General features: G+C 40.2%; 1 protein-coding gene across 1 annotated transcript in view; it reads left to right on the top strand.

Annotated features, from left to right (window-relative positions):
* The window catches only part of RAD50 (RAD50 double strand break repair protein), a 112399-nt gene extending 105014 nt beyond the window's left edge, over positions 1-7385 (top strand). The window contains exons 22-25 of the mRNA XM_082623743.1: positions 805-890; positions 1432-1574; positions 3878-4011; positions 5487-7385. Of these exons, the coding sequence (XP_082479869.1) occupies positions 805-890; positions 1432-1574; positions 3878-4011; positions 5487-5673 (550 nt within the window). The 3' untranslated portion in view covers positions 5674-7385. The remainder of the gene's footprint in view (positions 1-804; positions 891-1431; positions 1575-3877; positions 4012-5486) is intronic.
* Positions 7386-24550: the final 17165 nt, after the last annotated feature.

Raw genomic sequence — 24550 nt, 5'->3', positions numbered from 1 at the left:
AGGCTACTTTTGTTTTTACAGACATTTCTTTTCTTCTTTTTAGTGTTTCGAAACTACTAGTATTTTAAGAGTGTTGTGGGGGCAGAGGGGTGCCATGGTCAAAGAAAGTTAATGCACATATTTGGAGTTAGGGTTTCTGAATCTTCAACTAGGAAGGGAAAATAAAAGTTTTGAGGCTCAGCTCAGCTTAAGCCTCTTTATCACCCTCTCTGAACCAACACTTCTGGTTGGTAAAAAGCTTACAGATCTGAGAAATAAAAGCAGCTTAAGAGGTTGGCTTTGGTCAACCTTAATAATAATAGAAGAGAAAAAGGGCAGCAATTCCAGAGATTCACCTATTTTCCCATAGACTAAGGGACCCTGTACACCTCCTGTCCCCTCTTTAACTCACTGTCATCTGTTCAGCAGGGCTTCCTATAACCAGTTGGTATCAGTAGAAACAGTCCTTCCATTAAGCCTAAGAAATGTCTCCTAAAAAATTGTTTCAGAAGTTTTCACAGTATTTGAGCATTTAAGGGAGTGTTTGTCATATCATAGAGAGTGAAAATAGAGAAGGATAAGGACTCCAGAGTGCTAGAATTATATATGCCTGAGAGTTTGCCATACTAGCCAATAGCAAGGTTTTGGTTCTGTTTATTTTTTCTAGCTCTTACTATATTCTACTTTTATCATTGAGAATATTGGGGATTTTATCTCATGATATTACTTATTATATACATTATTAATACATTGCATATTTTTAAATATATACTGTTAAATTTATTGTTATAATGTTATCTTTAAAGTATCAATGGCTTTTTCCAGAGCAATAATGAAATTTCACAGTATGAAAATGGAAGAAATCAACAAAATTATTCGTGACCTTTGGCGAAGTACCTATCGTGGACAAGGTAATTAACATGGTGTATCATGAATGCTCTTTCTAAAGCCCTATATCCAACTCTTGCCTCATAAGACTGCTCATCATGCCAGTATTACCTCTGGGCCTCTCTCTGAACATCTCTTTCCGATTTTCTAAGAATTCTTATCTTAGAATTCTTAGCAAGAAAAAAATGCAAAGTTTTCTATTCCAAAGCCTGACAGGACTTACAGGTTTGGCCATGGTGCACATTATATTTAGTTGATGATGTAATAGGTTCTGTCGAAGTGCAGATAGGGATAAGCCAAAAATGTGATAAGAAGAAAACCATTAGGAGGAAACTCTTAATAGGGGAACTAAGAAAAAGGCACCTCTGAGACTGAGGGTTGGGGTATCTGGTTGCTTCTGGCCAGGAATCTTTATCACCAGAGAAAGAGTTTCCAAACCAGCCAGTGTTTTCCTCTGGTAATGTCAGCCTCACACGTTGCTTGTAACTCACTTTGATAAGGTTTGCAAGTGACAAAAGGCTGCAGAGTGTAGGTTCCCCTAAAATCTTCTTCTTTCTGTGTCAGATATTGAATACATAGAAATTCGATCTGATGCCGATGAAAATGTATCAGCTTCTGATAAAAGGCGGAATTACAACTACCGAGTGGTGATGCTAAAGGGAGACACGCCCTTGGATATGCGAGGACGATGCAGTGCCGGACAAAAGGCAGGTATCTCAAGAGCCTAGGGAACCACCTGTACACAGAGAATTGACAAAGAGGAATCATTGTCAGTGCAGTGGAAGCACCCAAAGTTGCCCTTGAACGGTAGGAAGCTCCTTATAGCAGTCCTTGCTGCCATGTAAAGTGAATCAGGCTCAGTCACTCTCATTACACTCTCTCAATCCTAACCAGCATTTCCTGCAACATTATGTAAAGTAGGCTTTTAGAAGAGGGGCCTGAAACAGTCTCTCAGGATAGCCTAAATGTAAACCAAGAAGTTGAGGACCATTCATTGTTCCACAGCACTCCTTATGAGAATAAGGTTACTGGGTTATCAGTTATAGACACACCACTATTTTATGTGACACCAAGAAAGAAAAAATTCAATTGTAATTGTAAGATGCATCCTCAGAGAAGTCAAAGGGTGGGGGAAGGGTATGTTTTAGAATCAGTGACATACAGTATTAGCAAACCAGATCCTAGATTGAGCCAGATGAGGCATTACAGTAAGTAAGAGTCTAATTGAGAAGGTAGCCTCATCATAGGACTGAGTCCTCACCACCACTCCCAGCCTAGCCTTTGGGCCTGAGGACCATCTAAAAGAAGGGTCTGCCAGGGTCAAAGGCTTTGATACCCACAGGTGCCTCTGTCCCCACCACCACACACACAGGGACTCAGTGCTGGGCCAGACCATCTAGCTCTATGGGAAGCTCTGGGAGGATAGCCTGGGTTGGATATACAGAGCACAGAGAAATAAAGTTTCAAAGAGTTGGGAAAGTGGGACCTGCATCCTTGGGGTACGAGGCTGGGTTCTTTCACTGCACTGGCTTGTAAAAGATGTTCAAAAGGTTTTTGAGCTTCCTCCTTTCAGATTAGAAGCAGAACATTATACTTGATAACATCTCTGGACCCCTGATTTTCTTAACAAAATTTTATAGTTCCAGAAACGGATGCTCACATTATCAGAGTTACTTGCATAAAAGGTTTGCAATTTTTGCTTAAAGACACTCTATGCATGTATGCATTTTGTCATCAACCCGGACAGCTGATACCAATTAATAAGGCATCTGCAGATTATTATCTTAATCATAGTCTGCAAAAATGACAAATTTGTGATCTACAGTCAGTATCCCCTACTTGCATTGATGATTTTTTGTGGTAATTATGAATGAGAAAATAGTTTGAAACATGTCCGTTTGGATTAAACATACTTTCTGAACAAAAGCAGATTTCTTATAGCTACTCCAAATTATAAAAATTAATTAGCAGTAATTGCTTCCCTGGTGTTGGGTGACAGAATAGACAAATGGTTTGGTAGAGGTGGGCCAGGAGCTCCAGTCATACCCCACTCTGAGCCGGTCATGGTGCAGGTGGCAGCAGGAGAGAAGTGCCCATCCGCAGAGGGCCAGCGTCAGAGCAAAGCTGTAAACTGCTCTGAAATCACTAACTCACTCACTGATGCTCCTTCACTCACAGATCGGGGTGGGTGGTGGAGGGGGGCGCATTACAGCTCACACAGAAAGTAGTGTATACTTCCTAAACTAGTTCTTCACTCTTAATTCTTTGTCCCTTGTACCCTCAAATGGCTTCAGCGGTGGCCTAGTTTAGTATTAGGCTTCTATTAACCACAAAAGTGCCTCATAGTTTGGGTTGCTTGGATTTCCTACAGTCAAGCTTAAATAAAACCATACTTCTGTACTCCTGGTACTTTTTCCCCTCCCTTCCTTTCCCTCTCCCCCTCAGAATCATACACATAAACAGTTAAGTGTGGGTTAGAGCAGTGGTGCCTCTTTGGGAGCCATAGATCTCACAGAACATAGAGATTTAAAGATGTCTCTGAGAGAAAAGGTGTCTGGAAAATGTGTTATGTCTAAGTTTTCTAACAAATCTCATTATCAGGAAAATAGCCAGGTCATGAATTTTTAAGGTTGTTAATCTTATAGCATTATTAAAATTACTAGTTACAGATAAATGTTAATGCATTTCTGATTCAAGTCTGTAATTTGAAGTTTTGTTGTAGCTGATGGGAGGTGTTTGTGCAGGGTCAGCACTGCTTTTAGCATTGTATTTCATTGCAAATGACAGGATGAGATAATGCAAATGATAGTTCACCTTCTGGAATGGCATGAGCGTTTGGTCACAGTGCCAGGCTCTCCCAAACAAAAGAGCAGTGATTTACCTAAGGTCAGTGATCCTGTGACATTGCCCCACCTTTCCCTTCTAAAGACATTATGCCAGGTCTGCCTGCTTTTCTAAGGTGAATGAGAAAAATGTGCAGTGCAGCTAAGCTCTGGTGCTTTTGTTCCAGGTATTAGCCTCACTCATCATTCGCCTAGCCCTGGCTGAAACATTCTGCTTAAACTGTGGCATCCTTGCTTTGGATGAGCCAACGACAAATCTTGACCGAGAAAACATTGAATCTCTTGCACATGCTCTGGTTGAGTAAGTATCTCAAATTTGGGGCCAAGTTATGATAGTTTTTAAAGTAAGGTTAAGAGAATTCTATGATGAAAATCCTCTGCAGATGTGTCTTCCTTGAGGAAACTGGTTTTGCCAGACCTTAGGCTTTACCTGGATCGTAATTCTTCAGATGCTTAAAAAAAGAACTACATGGTGAACAGCCACCCCAGACACATCCTGCATCTCCCTAAGAGTGTTCATAGGGAAACCCATGGTGAGGGTCTCCTGGCTTTGTTTGGTTTTCCTGTAAACCCACCAGAGGGGCCCACATGTCCTGTACAGGAGTTAGCATTCCCTGCTAAAGCCTTTCTAGGTGGTAACGGTAGTGACAGTGGGTTTTAGACTATTTCCCCAGCTTCTCACATGTGTCAGCATCTATGAGGAATGACAGTGCTTACTCAAAAAGTGTATTAGTGGTGAAGTAGAATCCAGAGGGTAAAACTGCATACACTTTTTACCATAGTTCACCTGTGGTGGGTGCACGCTCTAGGGATAGGCAGCCCTTGCTTATGGGCTGTGCTGGCAGAGGAAAGGCACTTTCCGCGAGGTAGAGAAGCTATTTTGGGTACTTCTTGCTCCAGACAGACTCCTCCTAGCAGAGAAAACATTTCCTGTGTGATAACCGGGATGGAGCCAGAAGGAGACTTGAGCAGCCACAGAGCCACCTTTCTCCAGCCATCTCTCAGTAGTCCCGTGTGACCAACAAGTAAGGGCTGGTGCTTTTGAAACCTAAGTGCATCCAGCTCCAGGCAAGGGATAAATAAGTGGTTAGGTAAAAGAAAAAGTCTTTCCAGTCCCAGATGTGTAACTAATTACCTCAGCACATAGATAACGAGCAAAAATGTTCTCGGTACACCCACTCAGGCCCCCTGTGTGTCATACCAGTGATGCATCCAGTGACTGGTGGTGGCAGAATTCTAAGTAGACCCAGCTCCTAAGAAGGCAGTGGGGCTCACAGTGTTATTCCCCTTGCCTGTAGTCTGTCTTGTCTTTTTTTTTTTTTTTTAATGTAATTTTCTTCCAGAGAAAACTAGTATCAGGTCAAGAAAACCCCAGGCAAAGGAAGAATCAGACCCCTAAAGTGGAGCAGCACAGATATTAAGGAAAACTCAATTAAACATTTCCACCTGCTTTAAGAATAAACTAGATCATGTATTCTCACCAGTCTCTAAGCCAGACCTGAGTGAAGAGTCATGCATCCCCACTGTCTGGAGAGGAGATGGGACTGCTACCTGGCTGGGCTGAAGGCCTGGATCCACCACCACCACCCTCCCCACCGCCACTTCCTGCAGGGCTATCAGAGGTCCTCCCTGATACTCACACAGCACAGGAAAAACCTGGTCATCACACACAGCATACATTTATGTGTCTGGCAAGGTTCTCAGTGCTTTTTTCAAATAAAAGAAAGGGTTATGTATGTTCTTTAGTAATAAAATGTTATAAATATATTGTTTCAGGATAATAAAAAGTCGCTCACAGCAGCGTAACTTCCAGCTTCTGGTGATCACTCATGATGAAGATTTTGTGGAGCTCTTAGGGCGTTCTGAATATGTGGAGAAATTCTACAGGATTAAGAAGAACATTGATCAGTGCTCAGAGATCGTGAAATGCAATATTAGTTCCCTAGGATCTAATGTTCATTAAAAACATTCAAGATGTATATGCCTTAGAAACATGGGTCCTCAGCCAACTGCTTATTTCTGGTATTGAGTCAATATGAAAATATGTTCTTTCAAATGAGCCTTGTGTCTAGGGTTTTTAATGTCTGAGAGGTTTGAAAATCATTAAAATTGTTTCACATGGAATTTGGACTGATTCCCTGAACTTCATCCCCCTCCAGGCAGCCTCTGACAGGCCTGTGGGGCTCAACAGCAGCACAGTTGGACTCAGCTTCCCTGCTTCCCTTCCTAGCACTGATGAAGGAGTCTATGGGATCTGAAGCTTCTTACTCACCTTTCACTTCTCAAAGCATTGGTGAGAAGCAGTTCCCTGCCTGGATACTTTATGGCTTGGGCATTTAAAAAGTCAGTGTTAAGTGTTACCTGTAAATTTATTTCTTTGGATATGGTTTAAAAAACTGCGTTATCAGTATTAATATCTGAAGATGACAGAAATGACTGAATATTAATATTTGGCTCTGCTCTTATCTTAACTTTATAAATCTGGGCAAGTGACCTCTCCCTCTCAGGGCCTCAGTTTCCCCAACTAAAATTTGAAGTAGTCGAATGGGGGCTTCAGGGTTTGAAAAGAACCTTAATTATCTAATTCAATACCCACTGTCTTCCCTCCCCACATATCCCTACTAGGTAGTCATCCAAACCTGGGCTCTTTCTAGAGGCAGGAAGTTCCCCACTGTGCACATCCACGTTTGGAAAGCTCTGCCCAAGAGCAAGGCCTCTCTTCACTTGGGACCTGACCTGCATTCATGAAGGAGTCTGTAACTTTCCCATCTGTCTGTGCTATTTATCAGTTTGGCCTTACCATGAATCCCCATTGCTCTCCAAGTATGCAACTCTGGTGTGGAAGGGAAGCGGAGCTCGCTCAGTGTCAAGACTGGCTCCCTGTGGGATCCAAGCAGACCTGGAAAAGCAGGCCTCATTTTCATTCCAGATGTTGTTTCTAATAAGAGCCTAATCATACCCTTTCCCTGGAATTGCCAGCTGACAACTTGAAGCCTTTCACAAGCATTCCACACAGAATGCTACCAAGTGATGCACTTTTGAATTAGACTTTCAGAGTCAGTCTGTCAGTCATGTGGCACAATCACCAGGAGCCGAGAACCACTTGGCAACCACTAGAAGCTGAAAAAGGCAAAGAAACAGACTCGTCCCTCAGAGCCTCCAAAAGGAACCAGCCCTGCTGACACCTTGACTTTTATACTGATTTTCAGACTTTTAGCCTTCAGAATTACATAAGCGAATAATACTTGTTTTAAGCTGCTGAGTTTGTGCTTGTTACAGCAGCAATAGAAAACTAATACACTATCCACTGTATATATAATCAATTTCTGTATATCTAATATGATACTAGTTACTACTATCCTTGAGACAATTGAAAAAAGGTTACTTACCATTTTTTATGTTCTGTGGTTCACAGAAAGAATGCTGGTTGAGAAAGTCTGGTCCAGACCCTCACCCAGTCCATGGATGAAAGGGCCAAGCAGCAGAGCCACCACTCCAGCCACCTGCTTCTTGTCCACTGACTGACAATATTCAGTCATCCTAATTAGCTTTGAAAAACTAAAATCACCATTATTAGCCAAACTAGCATGATATCAACAAAGGTACCATGAGAAAAAAACAGCAGACCAATCTCAGAGGACACATCCAGGAATTCATAAATTAAGAACAAATCAATTCCAGTCATCTATTAAAATAAACATACATAATAACCAAGGTGTCTTTATCCCAAGAATGCTAGAATATTTCAGAAGATAACTGTTTACAAATCATCACCATAATAAAGCCAAAGGGGAAAAATTCTGATAGACACCTAACACTGACCATTATTTGATAAAATTCAACATCTAGCTTTAGTAAACTCATACTTTTGCAAAGAATAAAAGAATATTTTCTGAGTGTTATTTGTCATGAATTAAAAATTAATAGTCATCTGAATAGCAAAAGATGAAATATTTTCCATTAAATAAAAAAACCAGGTAGCTTCTATCAACATACTTTTGAAAGCTCTAGCCATTGCAACAAGAAATGACAAAAAGGAATACAAGATATAGGCAAATGAAACAAAGTTATTTACAAATTAAAACAGACTTCCCAATTTCAAGTCTGGTTTCCCCTGACGATGTGACTTCCCTCACAGCCCTTTTGAGAGTGGATTTCTCTCCCATTTCCCTTGTATCAGTGGGCTTGGAGGTGGTGGTGGTGCCATTTTTAAGCTTTTCATTGCTGCTTCTACATCATCCTCCATTAACCCCCCCACACACACTTGAGATGAATAGGCATTGCAGTATGGAGGTAAAGAATATGAGCCAGACTCATAGACTTAAATTCTAGCACCACCATTTACTAGCTTTGGGACCTTGGGCAAGTCATTTATCCTCTTGCTCCTGTTTCCCTATCTGTAAAAGTATCTAAAAATGGTGCCTATCTTGCAGCATTGTTATGAGGATTAAATGACTTTTTTTTTTACATCTTTATTGGAGTATAATTGCTTTACATTGTTGTGTTAGTTGCTGCTGTATAACAGAGTGAATCAGCTATACATATACATATATCCCCATATCCCCTCCCTCTTGCATCTCCCTCCCACCCTCCCTATAACACCCCTCTAGGTGGTCACAAAGCACGGAGATGATCTCCCTGTGCTATGCAGCAGCTTCCCACTAGCTATCTATTTTACGTTTGGTAGTGTATATATGTCAGTGCTACTCTCTCACTTCGTCTCAGCTTACCCTTACCCCTCCCCATGTCCTCAGGTCCATTCTCTACGTCTGCGTCTTTATTCTTGTCCCGTCCCTAGGTTCTTCAGAACATTTTTGGGTTTTTTTTAGATTCCATATATATGTGTTAGCATACGGTATTTGTTTTTCTCTTTCTGACTTACTTCACTCTGTATGACACACTCTAGGTCCATCACCTCACTACACATAACTCAATTTTGTTTCTTTTTATGGCTGAGTAATATTCCATGTATATATGTGCCACATCTTCTTTATCCATTCATCTGTCAATGGACACTTAGGTTGCTTCCATGTCCTGGCCATTGTGAATAGAGCTGCAATGAACATTGTGGTGCATGACTCTTTTTGAATTATGGTTTTCTCAGGGTATATGCCCAGTAGTGGGATTGCTGGGTCATATGGTAGTTCTCTTTTTAGTTTTTTAAGGAACTGCTCTCCATAGTAGCTGTATCAACTTACATTCCCACCAACAGTGCAAGAGGGTTCCCTTTTCTCCACACCCTCTCCAGCATTTACTGTTTGTAGATTTTTTGATGATGGCCATTCTGACTGGTGTGAGGTGATACCTCATTGTAGTTTTGATTTGCATTTCTTTAATGATTAGTGATGTTGAGCATCCTTTCATGTGTTTCTTTGCCATCTGTATATCTTCTTTGGAGAAGTGTCTATTTAGGTCTTCTGCCCATTTTTGGTTTGGGTTGTTTGTTTTTTTGATATTGAGCTGCATGAGCTGCTTGTAAATTTTGGAGATTAATCCTTTGTCAGTTGCTGCGTTTGCAAACATTTTCTCCCATGCTGAGGATTGTCTTTTCGTCTGGTTTATGGTTTCCTTTGCTGTGCAAAAGCTTTGAAGTTTCATTAGGTCCCATCTGTTTATTTTTGTTTTTATTTCCATTTCTCTAGGAGGTGGGTCACAAAAAGGATCTTGCTGTGATTTATGTCACAGAGTGTTCTGCCTATGTTTTCCTCTAAGAGTTTGATAGTGTCTGGCCTTACATTTAGGTCTTTAATCCATTTTGAGTTTATTAAGTGACTTTTAAAACTGCTTAGAACTCCCTGGCACGTAAATGTGCTATGTGTGTATTCAAGAAAAGCCTCATATCATCAGTTTACTCTTTCTTGTTGCAGTTATCTTTAGCCCCCAGCCTGGTCACTCCTGCTTATTCATTGACAATTTTAGCTCCCAGTTGAGAATTATTCTCCTAATACTAATTTCATAATCATTGGTGATTTCAGAATCCAAATGATGATCTAATACCACCCCCCTGGCCTCTCAGATCCTTGCTCTTTCCTCCAGTGAGGAGACACTCCATAGTCTTACTCCAGAGTCCAGTCCTTTAACAACAATAACTGCAACCCTCCATATCTCCGTTTTAAGTATCTCACTCCAACAACCTCTCGTATCTTTACAGTTCACTCCTGGGGTCTCCAGCTTCAGCAATTCTTTGAGCCCTCCAGGATGTCAATCCATTGATTCTACCACTTTTTCAGTTCTTCACTTCCCTCATGCCTGTACTTCTCTCCTTTTACAGCTTAAATTCCGTGGTCCATCCTTATATCACTGTCTTGCATAGACCCTCAACTGTCTTGTCCCTCTTCTGCCCTCAAACTTTTCTCACAGTCTCCAACCCTGGCTAAATAGGACTCTGCCTTCTCCCTGAACATGCAGTTTCCTTTACTGGTTCCATATTTCCCTCACCTTTTGTTGTTGCCCTGCTTTAGTGCCCAGTCTGCATCTGTACTTTTTTCTTCTCACACTCACTTACTTGGTGACCTCTTCCAGTCTCACAACTTTAAATTATCTTGGGACTCCCCTGGTGGCACAGTGGTGAAGGATCCGCCTGCTAATGCAGGGGACATGGGTTCGAGCCCTGGTCCAGGAATATCCCACATGCCAGGGAGCAGCTAAGCCCATGAGCCACAACTACTGAGCCTGTGCTCTAGAGCCCACGAGCCACAACTACTGAAGCCCACACACCTAGAGCCTGTGCTCCACAACAAGAGAAGCCACTGCAATGAGAAGCCCGCGCACTGCAACGAAGAGTAGCCCCTGCTCGCCACAACTAGAGAAAGCCTGTGTGCAGCAATGAAGACCCAACGCAGCCAAAAAATATAAATAAATCTATTAAAAAAAATAAGAGTGCAAAAAAATTATTACCTTAGTTTGAGTTCTCCCAGAAGCAAAACCTGAAACAGTGATTCAAGCAAAAGTAAACAGTAGGATACGGGGAATTATAATGAAGAGAAGGGAGCCAATGAATAGTGTGTTCTTAAACCAGCTACTGTAGTAGGCAATTTGGAGTTTAATCCCACAGGGAACGTGGGAAATTTGGCAAAACGTATGCATCAAAATTATCCCACCCGAGGAGCAAGAGAGCTGGGGGTATTTATCAATATATACCAAGTCCCAAGAGTCACTAACTGAGGGCTATTCCAGGGCATGTTAGCTACTGGCTTTCCGTGTGCATCTTCCACAGAGCTGCCTTCCACAGTTTTTTAAAAAAGAAAAGAAAAGGGTAAGAAAAAGCCTTTTGACAGAGGTATAGATAACAGCAGCAGCTAGAAGTGGGCTGGAGCACACTGGAAGTTCTTGGGACAGACGGAGGGCACTGACAGCTCCTTTAACAGTCTTGTAGGTGCTGACTCCTCAAATGTGTCTCCAGTCCAAACTCATTTAAACTCATATTCAGCTGCCCTACTGGATATCTAGTTGCACTTGAATATCTAATAGACATCTGAAACTTAAAATGACCCAGAAACTTTCCCCCAGAACCTGCACCTCCCATAGCTTTGGAAGAGTGATAACTCCATTCTTCCAATTGCTCAGGAAAAAGTCTTGACATCTCCTTCATTTTTCTGTTTATCTCATATCCCACATTCAAGCCATCAGCTTAATACTATGGATTTAACTTAATATTATATCCGGAATCTGACCATACCTCACCATCTAAACCACCACTGCTCTGGTCCAAGCCATCATCATCTCTAACCTAAATAATCTGAGTAACCACCTAACTGCTCTCACTAATTTGGTCCTGCCCCTCACAATTTGTTCTTAACCCAGCAGTCAGTCATCTTTTTAAAAGTAAATCAAATAAATGTGTTTCTCACAGGGGTTTGGGTTAGTAGTTCTGAAACCACTTTACATAGTAAAATCAAACCCATACATATATTGTAGATAATAACTGAGTTTCTCACTGTTAGAGAAAGATGTTTGCATATCAAGAAAGGGGAAAGGCTATAAAAAGAACCCTGTAGTGTTGGATTGAATCCAAATATCAGTGTAAATTTATGGGTTTAGTATGTAAAGGTGTTCTACTTCCTTTAGGGATGTAAGGGAAGGGAAAAAGTGGGAAGAAGATAGGGAATAAGGGAAGAGTAAGGTCCGCCAAAAATCTCCATAAAACCAATGAAAACAATGGCAAAAACTGTCAAAATTTTTTCAGAACTTAGGAAATTAACTAAAGGCTTGCAACAAGCCAAGGATTGTTTGTTCAAGGAAAACAGCTGAATCTCAGGGAGAAAAGCCAATTTGCATTTTAACCTCCCCTAAACCCATTCCCCTCGCCCTGTCTTTATGGTAGCTTTGAAGACCAAAAGCACCATAACTACAGTACCTGTGAAAGCAGCAACCACCGGAGAGAGCAGAATGGATATGGAGTTCCCCGAAATCTTCAGCGCCACAGAATTGCCACTGTTTGACCTGTGTGGCAGCTCACTGAAAATCTCCATCCTCATGGCTGGTCTTTATTCAACCTGACTCCAGCTCACTGTGCAAACAGCCCTACCTGCTGTAGGCAATCAGTGATGATTAGTTAATATTGCAGCTGCCTGAGGCAGCATTACTAAGGCCAACAAGAGAGTAACCAAGAAACTTAAAGAGAAACATAGGGGAAGTAGATGTCCATGGCAGCTTTGACAAGCTTGAACATGTTCCTAGGAGTCCAGAAGTTCGTGTGTATGTCAGAGCTTTGTGCATACTCAGGGAAGACCTGAGAAGGCCCTAAGCACTGACCTCTGGCTGACCTTGAAACTACTTGTGCAAGAAGTGAAGGCAAAGGCCCAGCTGTAAATTGCTTTCTGCAGCATTGACATGGCTGAACAAACTGTCTCTCACACAGACAAAGCTCTTCAACAAAAGCTTGGAAATTTATTAGTTCAAGGCATTAAAAGAAATCTCTGTCCAATCATCAATATACCACTAAGCTGAGACTTCAGTGACCACACATGAGAAAGAATACAGCTTTACAAAATTGGTCCAGGAAAGTCACTAAACAAAGCAACAATTACAAACCCTGGGGAGAGGGTAATCTGATTTTCAGAGTTAACACATATTACTTTTTTTTTTTTTTTGTGGTACGCGGGCCTCTCACTGTTGTGGCCTCTCCCGCTGTGGAGCACAGGCTCTGGACGTGCAGGCTCAGCGGCCATGGCTCATGGGCCTAGCCGCTCCGCGGCATGTGGGATCTTCCCGGACCGGGGCACGAACCCATGTCCCCTGCATCGGCAGGCGGACTCTCAACCACTGCGCCAACAGGGAAGCCCAAAACATATTACTTAAAATGTCCAATTTCCAACAAGAAATTATAAGACATGCAAAGAAACAGGAATATGTGGCCCATACACAGAAAAAAAAAAAAAAAAAAGCAGTCAACAGAAACTGTCCCTGAGGAAGCCCAGATAAAGACTTTAAATCAGCTTTTATAAATATGTTCAAGGAACTAAAGAAAATCATGTCTAAAGAATTAAAGTATGAGAATGACATCTCACCAAATGGAGACTATCATTAAGGAAGAAGAAATTATTTTTAAAAGAACCAAATAGAAATACAGAGTTCAAAAATACAATAACTGAAATAAAAATTCACTAGAGGAGCTAAAAGGCAGATTTAAACTGACAGAAGAATCAGTGAACTTGAAAACTGCTCAATTAAGATTATCCAGTCTGAGGAACAGAAAGAAAAAGAATGAAGAAAAATGAACAGAAAGTCAGAGACCTATGAGACACTGTCAAGCATACTAACATACCAAGCCCACCAAGCTTCACAGGAATCCCAGAAGGAGCAAAGAGAAAGGGGCAGAAAGAACATTTGAAGAACTAGTGGCCAAAAAGTTCTGAAATTTTATGATAAATGTTAATCGTCATATCCAAGAAACTGAACAAACTGAAGGACCCAAATGAACCTTTCGGCCTACCCAACAGAATAAACTCAAAGACCCAACAGCTAATGTCATACGCATCAGTGAAAAGCTGAAAACTTCCCCCTAAGATCAGGCACAAAACAAGGGTGACCATTCTTGCCACTTTTATTCAACATAGTATTGGAAGTCCAAATAGGAGGAAGTAAAACTGTCACTATTTGCAGATAACATGATATTATAACAATAGAAAACCCTGAACACCATTAAAAAAAAACCTGTTAGAACTAATAAATCAGTAAAGTTGCAGAATACAAAAGCAATATATAAAAATCTATTCCATTTTTATATACTAATAATGAACTATCAGAAAGAGGAATTAAGAAAACAATCCAATTTACAATTGCAACAAGAAAGCATAAAATACCTAGGAATAAATTTAACCAAGGAGGTGAAAGACCTTTAAACTGAAAACTATAAGACACTGATGAAAGAAAATTGAAGATGACACAAGTAAATGGAACAATATTCCATGTTCATGGATTGGAAGAATTAATATTGTTAAAATACTTCCCAGGGCTTCCCTGATGGCGCAGTGGTTAAGAATCCACCTGCCAATGCAGGGGACATGGGTTCAAGCCCTGATCCAGGAGGATCCCACATGCCGTGGAGCAACTAAGCCCATGTGCCACAACTATTGAGCCTGCACTCTGGAGCCTGCAAACCACAACTACTGAAGCCTGTGCACCTAGAGAAAGCCCACGCGCAGCAATAAAGACCCAACGCAGCCAAAAATAAATAAATAAATAATAATAATAATAATAATAATAATACTTCCCAAAGCAACCTACAGATTCAATGCAATCCCTATCAAAATTCCAATGGCATTTTTCATAGCAATAGAACTAACAATCCTAAAATTTGTATGGAACCACAAAGCATCATGGAAGCATCATGGTCCCTAATCTCAAACTGTATTACAAAGCTATAGTAATCAAAACAGCAGTATGGTATTGACAAGAAAACAGACACATCATGGGACTTCCCTGGTGGTCCAGTGGTTAAGACTCTGCACTTCCAATACAGGGGATGTGGGTTTGATCCCTGGTCGGGAGCTAGGTTCTCACATGCCATGTGGCGTGGCCCCCCCCCCAAAAAAAAAAAGCCAAAAAAAAAAAAAAACAGATACATTAATCAATGGAACAGAACAGAGAGCCAAGAAATAAACCCACACACATATGGTCAATTTTATGACAAAGGAGCCAAGAATATACAATGGGGAAAGGACAGTCTCTTCAATAAATGGTGTTGGGAAAACTGTACAGCCACATTCAGAAAAATGAAACTGGACCACTATCTTACCCCATACACAAAAATTAACTCAAAATGGATGAAAGACTTGGACATAAGACCTGAAGCCAAAAAAGTCCTAGAAGAAAACATAGGTGATTAATTCCTTGACATCAGTCTTGGCAACGAGTTTTTGGATTTGACACCAAAAATGAAGGCAACAAAAGCAAAAATCAACAAGTGGGGCCACATCAAAAAAGCTTCTGCACAGCAAAGGAAACCATCAACACAATGAAAAGGCAACCTACCAAATGGGAGAAAATATTTGCAAATCATATATCTGATCAGGAGTTAATATCCAAAATATATAAAGAACTCATACCACTCAATAGCAAAAAAACAACAGTCTGATTTTAAAAATGGACAGGTAATCTAAAAAGACATTGTTCCAAAGAAGACATTCAGATGGCCAACAGGTACATGAAAAGGTGCCCAGCATCACTAGTCATCAGGGAAATGCAAATCAAAACCACAATGAAATATCACTTCATACCTGTTAGAATGAGTGTTATCAAAAAGACAAGAAATAACAAGTGTTGGCAAGGATACAGAGAAAAGAGAACCCTTGTGTACTGTTGGTGGGAATGTAAATTGGTACAGCCACTATGGAAAACAGTATGGAGGTTCCCTTAAAAATTAAAAATAGGATTACCATATGATCCAGCAATTCCACTCCTGGGTATTCATGTGGAGAAAACAAAAACACTAACTTGAAAAGATATACGTACCCCATTGTTCACTGCAGCATCATTTATAATAGCCAGGACAGGGAAACCACCTAAATCTTCATCAACAGATAGGTGAATAAAGAAAATGTGGGGTGTGTGTGTGCACATGTGAATAATTCAGCCATAAAGGAAGGAAATCTTGCCACTGCAACGACATGGATGGACCTTGAGGGCATTATGCTAAGTGAAATAAGTCAAACAGAGAAAGACAAATACCGTATGATCTCACTTACATGTGGAATCTAAAATACAAACAGAAAAACAGCTCATAGATGAAGAGAACTGATTTCAGGTTGGTAGAGGTGGAGGATGGTGTGTGTGTGTGTGTGTGTGTGTGTGTGTGTGTGTGTGTGTGTGTGTGTGTGTGTGTGTGTGTGTGTGTGTGAAATGGGTGAAGGAGATCCTAAGATTAAAAATTCCAGTTGTAAAATAAATAAGTCATGAGGATATAAGGTACAGCATAACCACTATATTTGCATATTTGAAAGTTAAGAGACTAGATCTTAAAAAGTTCTCATCACAAGAAAAAAATTGTAACTACGTATGGTGATGTAACTAGACTTATTGTGGTAATCATTTTGCAATATATACAATTTTTGAATCATTATGTTTTACACCTGAAACTAATAATAATGTTATATGCCAGTTATACCTCAAAAAAAAAAAAAAAACCCTCAAGAGATTAGCACTTAGATGCATCCTAACCAAACGGTCAAAAAACAAAAGAATCTTGGAAGGAGCAAGACAAAGCAGTGAAAAAGCCTCAATAAAATTAACAGTTGACTTCTCCTTAGAAACAGTGGAAACCAAAAGTCATACTGGGATGACATACTAAAAGGGCTGACTGTAACCAAGAATTCTATATCCAGTAAAATTATCCTTCAAAATCCAGAGAAAATAAGATATTTTCAGATAAAAAAAAACTAAGATAATTTGTCTCCATCAGACTTGCCCTACAATGCTAAAAGAATCCTTCAGGCTGAAATTAAATAAAACTAGACTTAAATCCACATGAAAAACAGCTCCAGTAGAGGTAAATACACAGGTAATATAGAAGTATAAATGTATTTTGGTTTATAATTCAGTTTTCCTATCTGATTTAAAAGATAACTGCATTAAGAATTAATTTAAACACTGTTGATGGGCTTATAATGAATAAAGATGTAATTTATATGACAATAATAGTATGGGGGAGGGGGGAGACTGGGCTATATAGAAGCTTTTTTTTTTTTTTTTTTTTTTTTTTTTGCGGTACACGGGCCTCTCACTGTTGTGGCCTCTCCCATTGCGGAGCACAGGCTCCGGACGCACAGGCTCAGTGGTCATGGCTCATGGCCCAGCCGCTCTGCGGCATGTGGGATCTTTCCGGACCAGGGCACGAACCCGTATCCCCTGCATCGGCAGGCGGACTCTCAACCACTGCGCCACCAGGGAAGCCCTATATAGAAGCTTTTGAAATAGAAATTAAGTTGATATTCATCTAAGCTAAAATGCTAATTTGTAATCCCCAGGGCAACCTGGGGAAATAACAAAGGAAATAATTAAGGAAATAATAAATAACAAAGGAAATAATTCAAAAAACCTATAGTAGAAGAAACAAAGAAACTTAAATGGTATACACAAAATTATCTACCTAACACAAAAGAAAGGAGTAAAGGAAGACTAAGAAAAACAATAAAGGCATGAGACAGACAGAAAACAAATAGCAATTTAAAAAAATAGCAAAATGGCAGACATAAATCCTACATTATCAGTCATTACACTAAATGTAAATGGACTAAAGATGCCAATCAGAAAGCAAAGGTTAGGAGAATGAGTTTTTCCAAAAAAAGTCCAACTGTATGTTGTCTATAAAAGACATGCTTTAGATACAAAGACACAAATAGGTGGAAAATAAAAGGACAGAAAAAGAAATTCCACACAAACAGTACTCAAAAGTGCTGGAGTGGCTGTACTGTATCAGGCAAAATAGATTTTAAGACAAAAATTGTTACTAAAGACAGAGAAGGTCATTCTATAGTGATGAAAAGTCAATCCATCAGGAAGACATAACAATTAAAAACATGTATGCACCTAACAATAGATATCTGAATGCAAAATATATGAAGAAAAACTGACAGAATTAAAGGAAGAAGTAGACCATTTCAACAGTAATAGTTGGAGACTTCATTAACCCACTTTCAATAACAGACAGAACACATAGAAGATCAACAAGGAAGCAGAAGACTTGAACAAAACTATAAACCAACTAAACCTAACAGATGCCTGTAGTACACTTCATGTACAAAAGCAAGATACACATTCTTCTCAAGTGACATGGGACATTCCCCAGGACAGACCATATGTTATGCCATAAAACAAGTCTCAAAAAATTTGAAAAGATTGGAATTGTAAAAAATATGTTCTCCTACCACAATGGAGTGAGATTAGAAATCAGTAACATAAAGACATTTGGGAAAGTCACAAATATGTGGAAATTAAAAGATACACTATTCAATAACTAATAGGTCAAAGAAGAAATTGCAAGGGAAAAGACAAAAGATTTTGAGATAAATGAAAATGAAAACACAACACCCAAAACTTATGGGATGCAGTGAAAACAGTGTTTGGAGGGAGGTTTACAGCTGTAAATGCCTCCATTTAAAAAGTAAAAGTGAGGGGCTTCCCTGGTGGCGCAGTGGTTGAGAGTCCGCCTGCCGATGCAGGGGACACGGGTTCATGCCCCGATCCCGGAGGATCCCACATGCCGCGGAGCGGCTGGGCCCGCGAGCCATGGCCGCGGAGGCTGTGTGTCCGGAGCCTGTGCTCCGCAACGGGAGAGGCCACAGCAGTGAGAGGCCCGCGTACAGCAAAAAAAAAAAAAAAAAAAAAAAAAAAAAAAAAAGTAAAAGTGAGGTTGAGAGTCCGCCTGCCGATGCAGGGGATACGGGTTCGTGCCCCGGTCTGGGAGGATCCCATATGCCGCGGAGCGGCTGGGCCCGTGAGCCATGGCCGCTGAGCCTGCGCATCCGGAGCCTGTGCTCCGCAACGGGAGAGGCCACAACAGTGAGAGGCCCGCGTACGGAAAAAAAAAAAAAAAAAAAAAAAAAAAGTAAAAGTGATCTCAAATCAATAACCTAACCTTCCTACTACAGACTGAATGTTTATATCCCCCAAAATTCATATTTGAAACTTAATCACCAATATGATGGTATTTGGAGGTGGTGCCTTTGGAAGATTATTAGGTCATTAAGGTGGAGCCCTAGTGAATGGGATTAGCGCCCTTATAAAAAAGACCCCAGAGTGCTTCCCTTGACCCTTCTACCATGTGAGGATACAGCAAAAGGATGGCCATCTCTGAACCAGAAAGCTGGCTCTCACCATACACGAAATCTGCCAGTGCCTTGATCTTGGACTTCCCAGCCTCCAGAACTTTGAGAAATAAGTTCTTCTTGTTTAAGTCACCCTCTAGTATTAAAAATACCAGTCTATGGTATATTTTTTAACAGCAGCCCAAAGCAGTTAAGACAGAAATAAGTACCAAGAGTAAGATGCTGCTATAACAACCCAGAGAATAGACAAATGGCCAATAAGCACATAAAAAGATGTCCAACATCAGTAATCTTTAGGGAAATGCAAGCAAAGCCATGATTAGGTATCACTTCACATCTGTTAGGATGGCTATCAAAAAAACCAGAAAATGTGTTGATGAAGATGTGGAGAAACTGAAACACTTGGGCACTGTTTGTGGAAATGTAAAATGGTGTAGCCACTATGACAGTTCCCCCAAAATTAAAAATAGAATTACCATATGATCCAGCAATTCCATTTCAGGGTCCATATCCAAAACAACTGAAGTCATAAGGTCATACTGATATAAACAAGTGCTTAATTAGACAAATGAAAGAGGGATAAGGAACAGCTCTTCTTTACAGTAGAATTACAAATGACAAATGTAGAAGAAAAGAGGCAAATAGAAAAATCACCATTAGGCAAATACCACAGTAAAAATTTTTTCAGATAAGATCCACTGATGGGTGCTAATATTAGTGGGCACAATTTGAAAAGAAACAGAATTCATATAGTCTCAAACTATCAATATATTTATTAACTAAAAAGAGAAAGTAACTTTATAGTGGAGAAACTTCGTAGAAACCAGTTTAACCAAGTGACAAAGGTCAACATCACCAAAATAAGATATACTGGCATCAGGAATCCTGTGATGTGCACTGAGGACACAATTTCATTTCTGTGATATTCTTGCCAAAAAACGTTTAACTTTATTTCACTTACGAGAAAACATCAAGATTGGAATTGAGGAACATTTGACAGCATAACTGATCAATACTGAAAAGTGTCATAGGTTATGAAAGACAAGAAAAACTAAAGAACTGTTACAGACTGCAGGAGACTAAGGAGAACTAATAATTAAATGCAATGTGGGTTCCTGAGTTAGATCTTGGAACAGGAAAAGGACATTAGTGGAAACACTGTTGAAATCAGAATAAGATCTGGGGACTCTAAAGAGTCCACCTTCCAATGCAGGGGACGTGGGTTTGATCCCTGGTCAGGGAACTAAGATCCCACATGCTGCGGGGCAACTAAGCCCACGTGCCACAACTACTGAGCCCATGCACCTCAACTAGAGAGGCCACACAGTCTGGAGCCCGCACACCACAACTAGAGAGAAAAAACCCGCAAGCCACAACTAGAGAGAAGCCCACACACTGCAATGAAGAGCCCACATGCTGCAACTAAGACCCAACACATCCAAGAGTAAAATAAATAAAATTAATTAATAAAAATAGAATAAGGTCTGTAGTTTACCTTATATTAGTAAACCAATTTTTCTGTTTTTTTATAATTGCACTATGATTATTGTATACAATATGATATACACACACACAGATTGTTGTGTGAATTATTTGCATAAAACATGTCTTTCACACTAGGCTGAATATTTACAAAGGCAAAGATTTCATTTTTAGTTTAGGAATGAAGTACTTATCATATATACATACACCTCCTAGAGTGACAGATACCAAGATATTACAATGATTATTATCTGGATGCTGAGATTATGGGGGTTTTTCTTTGCACATCTGCATTTTACACAACATTTTTGTGTATTTTTTAAAACGCAAAATACTGATATTAGAGAATGCTCTTCATATATGTTGACTGAAAAGAAAAAGATGGTAAAAGTTGTGTAGAATATAATCCCATTTTTGTAACAAAATATAAACGTACATAAAAAAGGACTGTTAATAGATACTGAGGTGTTACCAGTGTCAGGTCAAAGAGGTGCAAGGTTAGTGTTTCCTTCTCATTGCTTGTCTCTTTAATAAATTCTCTACATTAAAAACATATATTCCAAGTAAAAACAAGGGAATGAACACATAAACTCCCACCTGATAACCCAGTAAGATGAGAGTAACTGAATCTTTAAAGGTTTAAACTCACCAAAATGGGAGAAAGGAACAATAGCAACAGCAGTTTGAAGGGTAGAAAGCAGGCTGACAGCAGACAGACTACTTGGTTGACCCCCCAAAACTGAATCCTAAACCAGCCATAGAGAAGGTGAGACCTATTCTGATGTATAGATTCCTCAAATGCTCAGGAACAGGCAGAAGACCAAGTACCTCTGGATGGGGAGTGGTTAAAATAAGTTGGAACTTGGTTTAAGGAGCAGTTAAATCCCCATTTCCACTCCTCAAAGATGAGTGACCCCACTCCAACAGAAGATGGAAGTGTTTTTTTCTCTGGAGAGGGTAACTAGACCAAGAAACACTAGGCACAGTTGAGAGGGGCCTAGCTGTGCTAAAATCAGGGCACTAAGTGAATAATTAACAGATGCTGGGACCCCCATGCCCAGCCCTCTACGCACCCTTGGCTGCCAAAATGCTGTCAGCCAGGCTGGAGACATGGTGATTCTATTCTGGGGAAGTTGCCCCACCTGCCACAAAATGACCTAAAGAAGCTCGTATGGGAAGTCCCCCAATGAAACAACAAGCCAATGGCCCTCTAGTAAACACCACCACCACCACACACACACACACACACACACACACACACACACACACACACACACACTCAAGGCTTTCAATCTACTGTTAGTCCTCCACTCTTAAATATGATCAGGGAATCCCGGATCACATGATATCCAAGGAAAGTCCATAACATGAAAGAAAAAGATCAAAATAAATTTAAAAGAAAAAACATGGAGGAAATAGAGACTATGTATGGAGAAGGAAACTTTTTAAAAATACCAATTATCAGTAAAAATTTCAGATTGCTAAGAAAAGATATCCATCAATGAAATAAGAACTTGATGCAATTAGACACATGCATATTCAAAGAAAAGTATAACACCTTTGGGATGGAAGATAATGTTATGGAAATATCCCAGAGAAGAGAAAATTTTTGAATAAAAAATAAGAGAGGGCCTCCCTGGTGGCGCAGTGGTTGAGAGTCCGCCTGCCGATGCAGGGGATACGGGTTCGTGCCCCGGTCCGGGAGGATCCCATATGCTGCGGAGCGGCTGGGCCCGTGAGCCATGGCCGCTGAGCCTGCGCGTCCGGAGCCTGTGCTCCGCAACGGGAGAGGCCACAGCAGTGAGAGGCCCGCATACCGCAAAAAAAAAAAAAAAAAAAAAAAAAAAAAAAAAAAAGAGAAAAAGATAAAATCAGAGCACTAGTCCATGAGGTATATAATCCAAAAAAATGTTAGTTCCAATAAGAGGGAAGAGATAGAATAGAGGGAAAAGTCATAAAATATTTAAAAAATATCCCAATCTAAGTGTGAATATAGAAATATCTTCTTATAAAAAGTGAGAAAAAGCAAGGTGCAAAATGTATATAGGATGCTACCTCATGTGTAGAAACAAGATAAAAATAAGACCATATATTCATAGCTGCTTATATTTATATAAACTCAGGATACACCAAAAACTTAATAAAAAATAGTTATTTGGGGGGGAGGGTGTTGAGACATTTCACTGAATTTTTTCATATATTTCATTTTGATTTTTGAGCCATGTGAATGGAATACCTATTCAAAATTAGAAGTAAAAATAAAATTACTCTGCAGGAACCAGTGTTGTGGTAGGGACACTTGAACTATAACTGATGAGTTGCTGTAGACTCAGCATGGTCAAGTCTGAGAGATAAAAACTCCAGGGGACCCAGTCATGGGGGGCACACTTTTGTGAGTTTTGCCTCCAGGATCTCACCAGGTCCTCACAGTGAATATCAGAGAAAAGTCACCTCATGCTTCAGGCAGGGGGAAGGGAAATGAAATATTTTGAAACATGCCAGAGCATTCTATTCTGCTTAACAAGTCTGCCCTCAGGAGAAACTATTTTTTCAATTTATTTTTTTATTTTTGGCTGCATTGGGTCTTTGTTGCTGTGCACGGGCTTTCTCTAGTTGTGGTGAGTGGGGGCTACTCTTCGTTGCAGTGTGCAGACTCCTCATTGCGGTGTCTTGTCTTGTTGCAGAGCACTGGGCTCTAGGCGCGTGGGCTTCAGTAGTTGTGGCACATGGGCTCAGTAGTTGTGGCTCGCGGGCTCTAGAGCGGAGGCTCAGTAGTTGTGGCACATGGGCTTAATTGCTCCGCAGCATGTGGGATCTTCCCGGACCAGGGCTCGAACCCGTGTCTACCGTATTGGCAGGTGGATTCTTAACCACTGCGCCACCAGGGAAGCCCAGAAGAAACTATTTAACTAAAGCCTAATCTGCTGGAGTTTTATCAGAGCCTGACTGGCCTAAGAGAAGAGAAACACCCAGCTCCAGCTGGCTCTAGCCATTCTGTCCCACTGAAGGGTGAGGGAACTTAGAGGCATGTGTGAAGTTCATAGTCCAGAGGGACAGGCTCACTAAAAGACTAAGACCTACTACTCATAGGACTACAGAAAACTACGCCCCCAACATACACAATTTACCATCACATTAACAAAGGCATATTTACAGCAGTTCTTTTTACCCAATACATTATATCTGGCTATCAAGAAAAAATTATGACATACTAAAAGGCAAAAAGCACAGTTGGAAGAGACAGAGCAAGCAAGAGAACCAGACTCAGATATGGCAGGGATGTTGGGATGATCAGACCAGGAATTTTAAACAACTATAAGATGCTAAAGGCTTTAATGGATAAAACAGACAAGATGCAAGAATGGATGGGCAATGTAAGCAGAGAAAAGGAAATTATAAGAATGAACCAAAAAAAAAATGCTAGAGATCAAGAACAATGAGAAAAATGTCTTTGTTTTGCTTATTAGTAGACTGGATGCAGCTGAGAAAAGAATCTCTGAACTTGAGGATATCTCATTAGAAACCACCAAAACTAAAAAAAGCAAAGAGAATAAAAGAGAGAGAAAAAGAACAAAATATCCAATAACTATGGGACAACTACTAGAGGAGTAACATAAGTATAATCAGAATTCCAGAAGAAGAAAAAGAGAAGGAACAGAAGAAATATTTGAAACAATAATGATGGAAAAATCCCCCATATTAACGTCAGACACCAAACCACAGATCCAGGAAGCTCAGAGTACACTGAGCAGGATAAATGCCCCACCCCCAACCCCTCTCTCCAAATACACATAGGCATATCATTTTCAAACTACAGAAAGTCAAAGATAAAAAACTCAATTTATTCATAGAAACCAAGACATGGAAACAACCTAAATGTCCATTGACAGATGAATGGATAAAGAAGACGTGGTACATATATACAATGGAATACTACTCAGCCATAAAAAAGAAAGAAATAATGCCATTTTTAGCAACATGGATACAACTAGAGATGATCATACTAAGTGAAGTAAGTCAGAAAGAGAAAGACAAATACCATATGATATCACTTATATGTGGAATCTAAAGTATCCTGTGATAAACCATAAT

Source organism: Mesoplodon mirus (assembly GCF_964341445.2).
Source record: "Mesoplodon mirus genome assembly, chromosome: 5".
Lineage (NCBI taxonomy): Eukaryota > Metazoa > Chordata > Mammalia > Artiodactyla > Ziphiidae > Mesoplodon > Mesoplodon mirus.
This window is presented reverse-complemented; position numbering and strand designations above follow the sequence as displayed.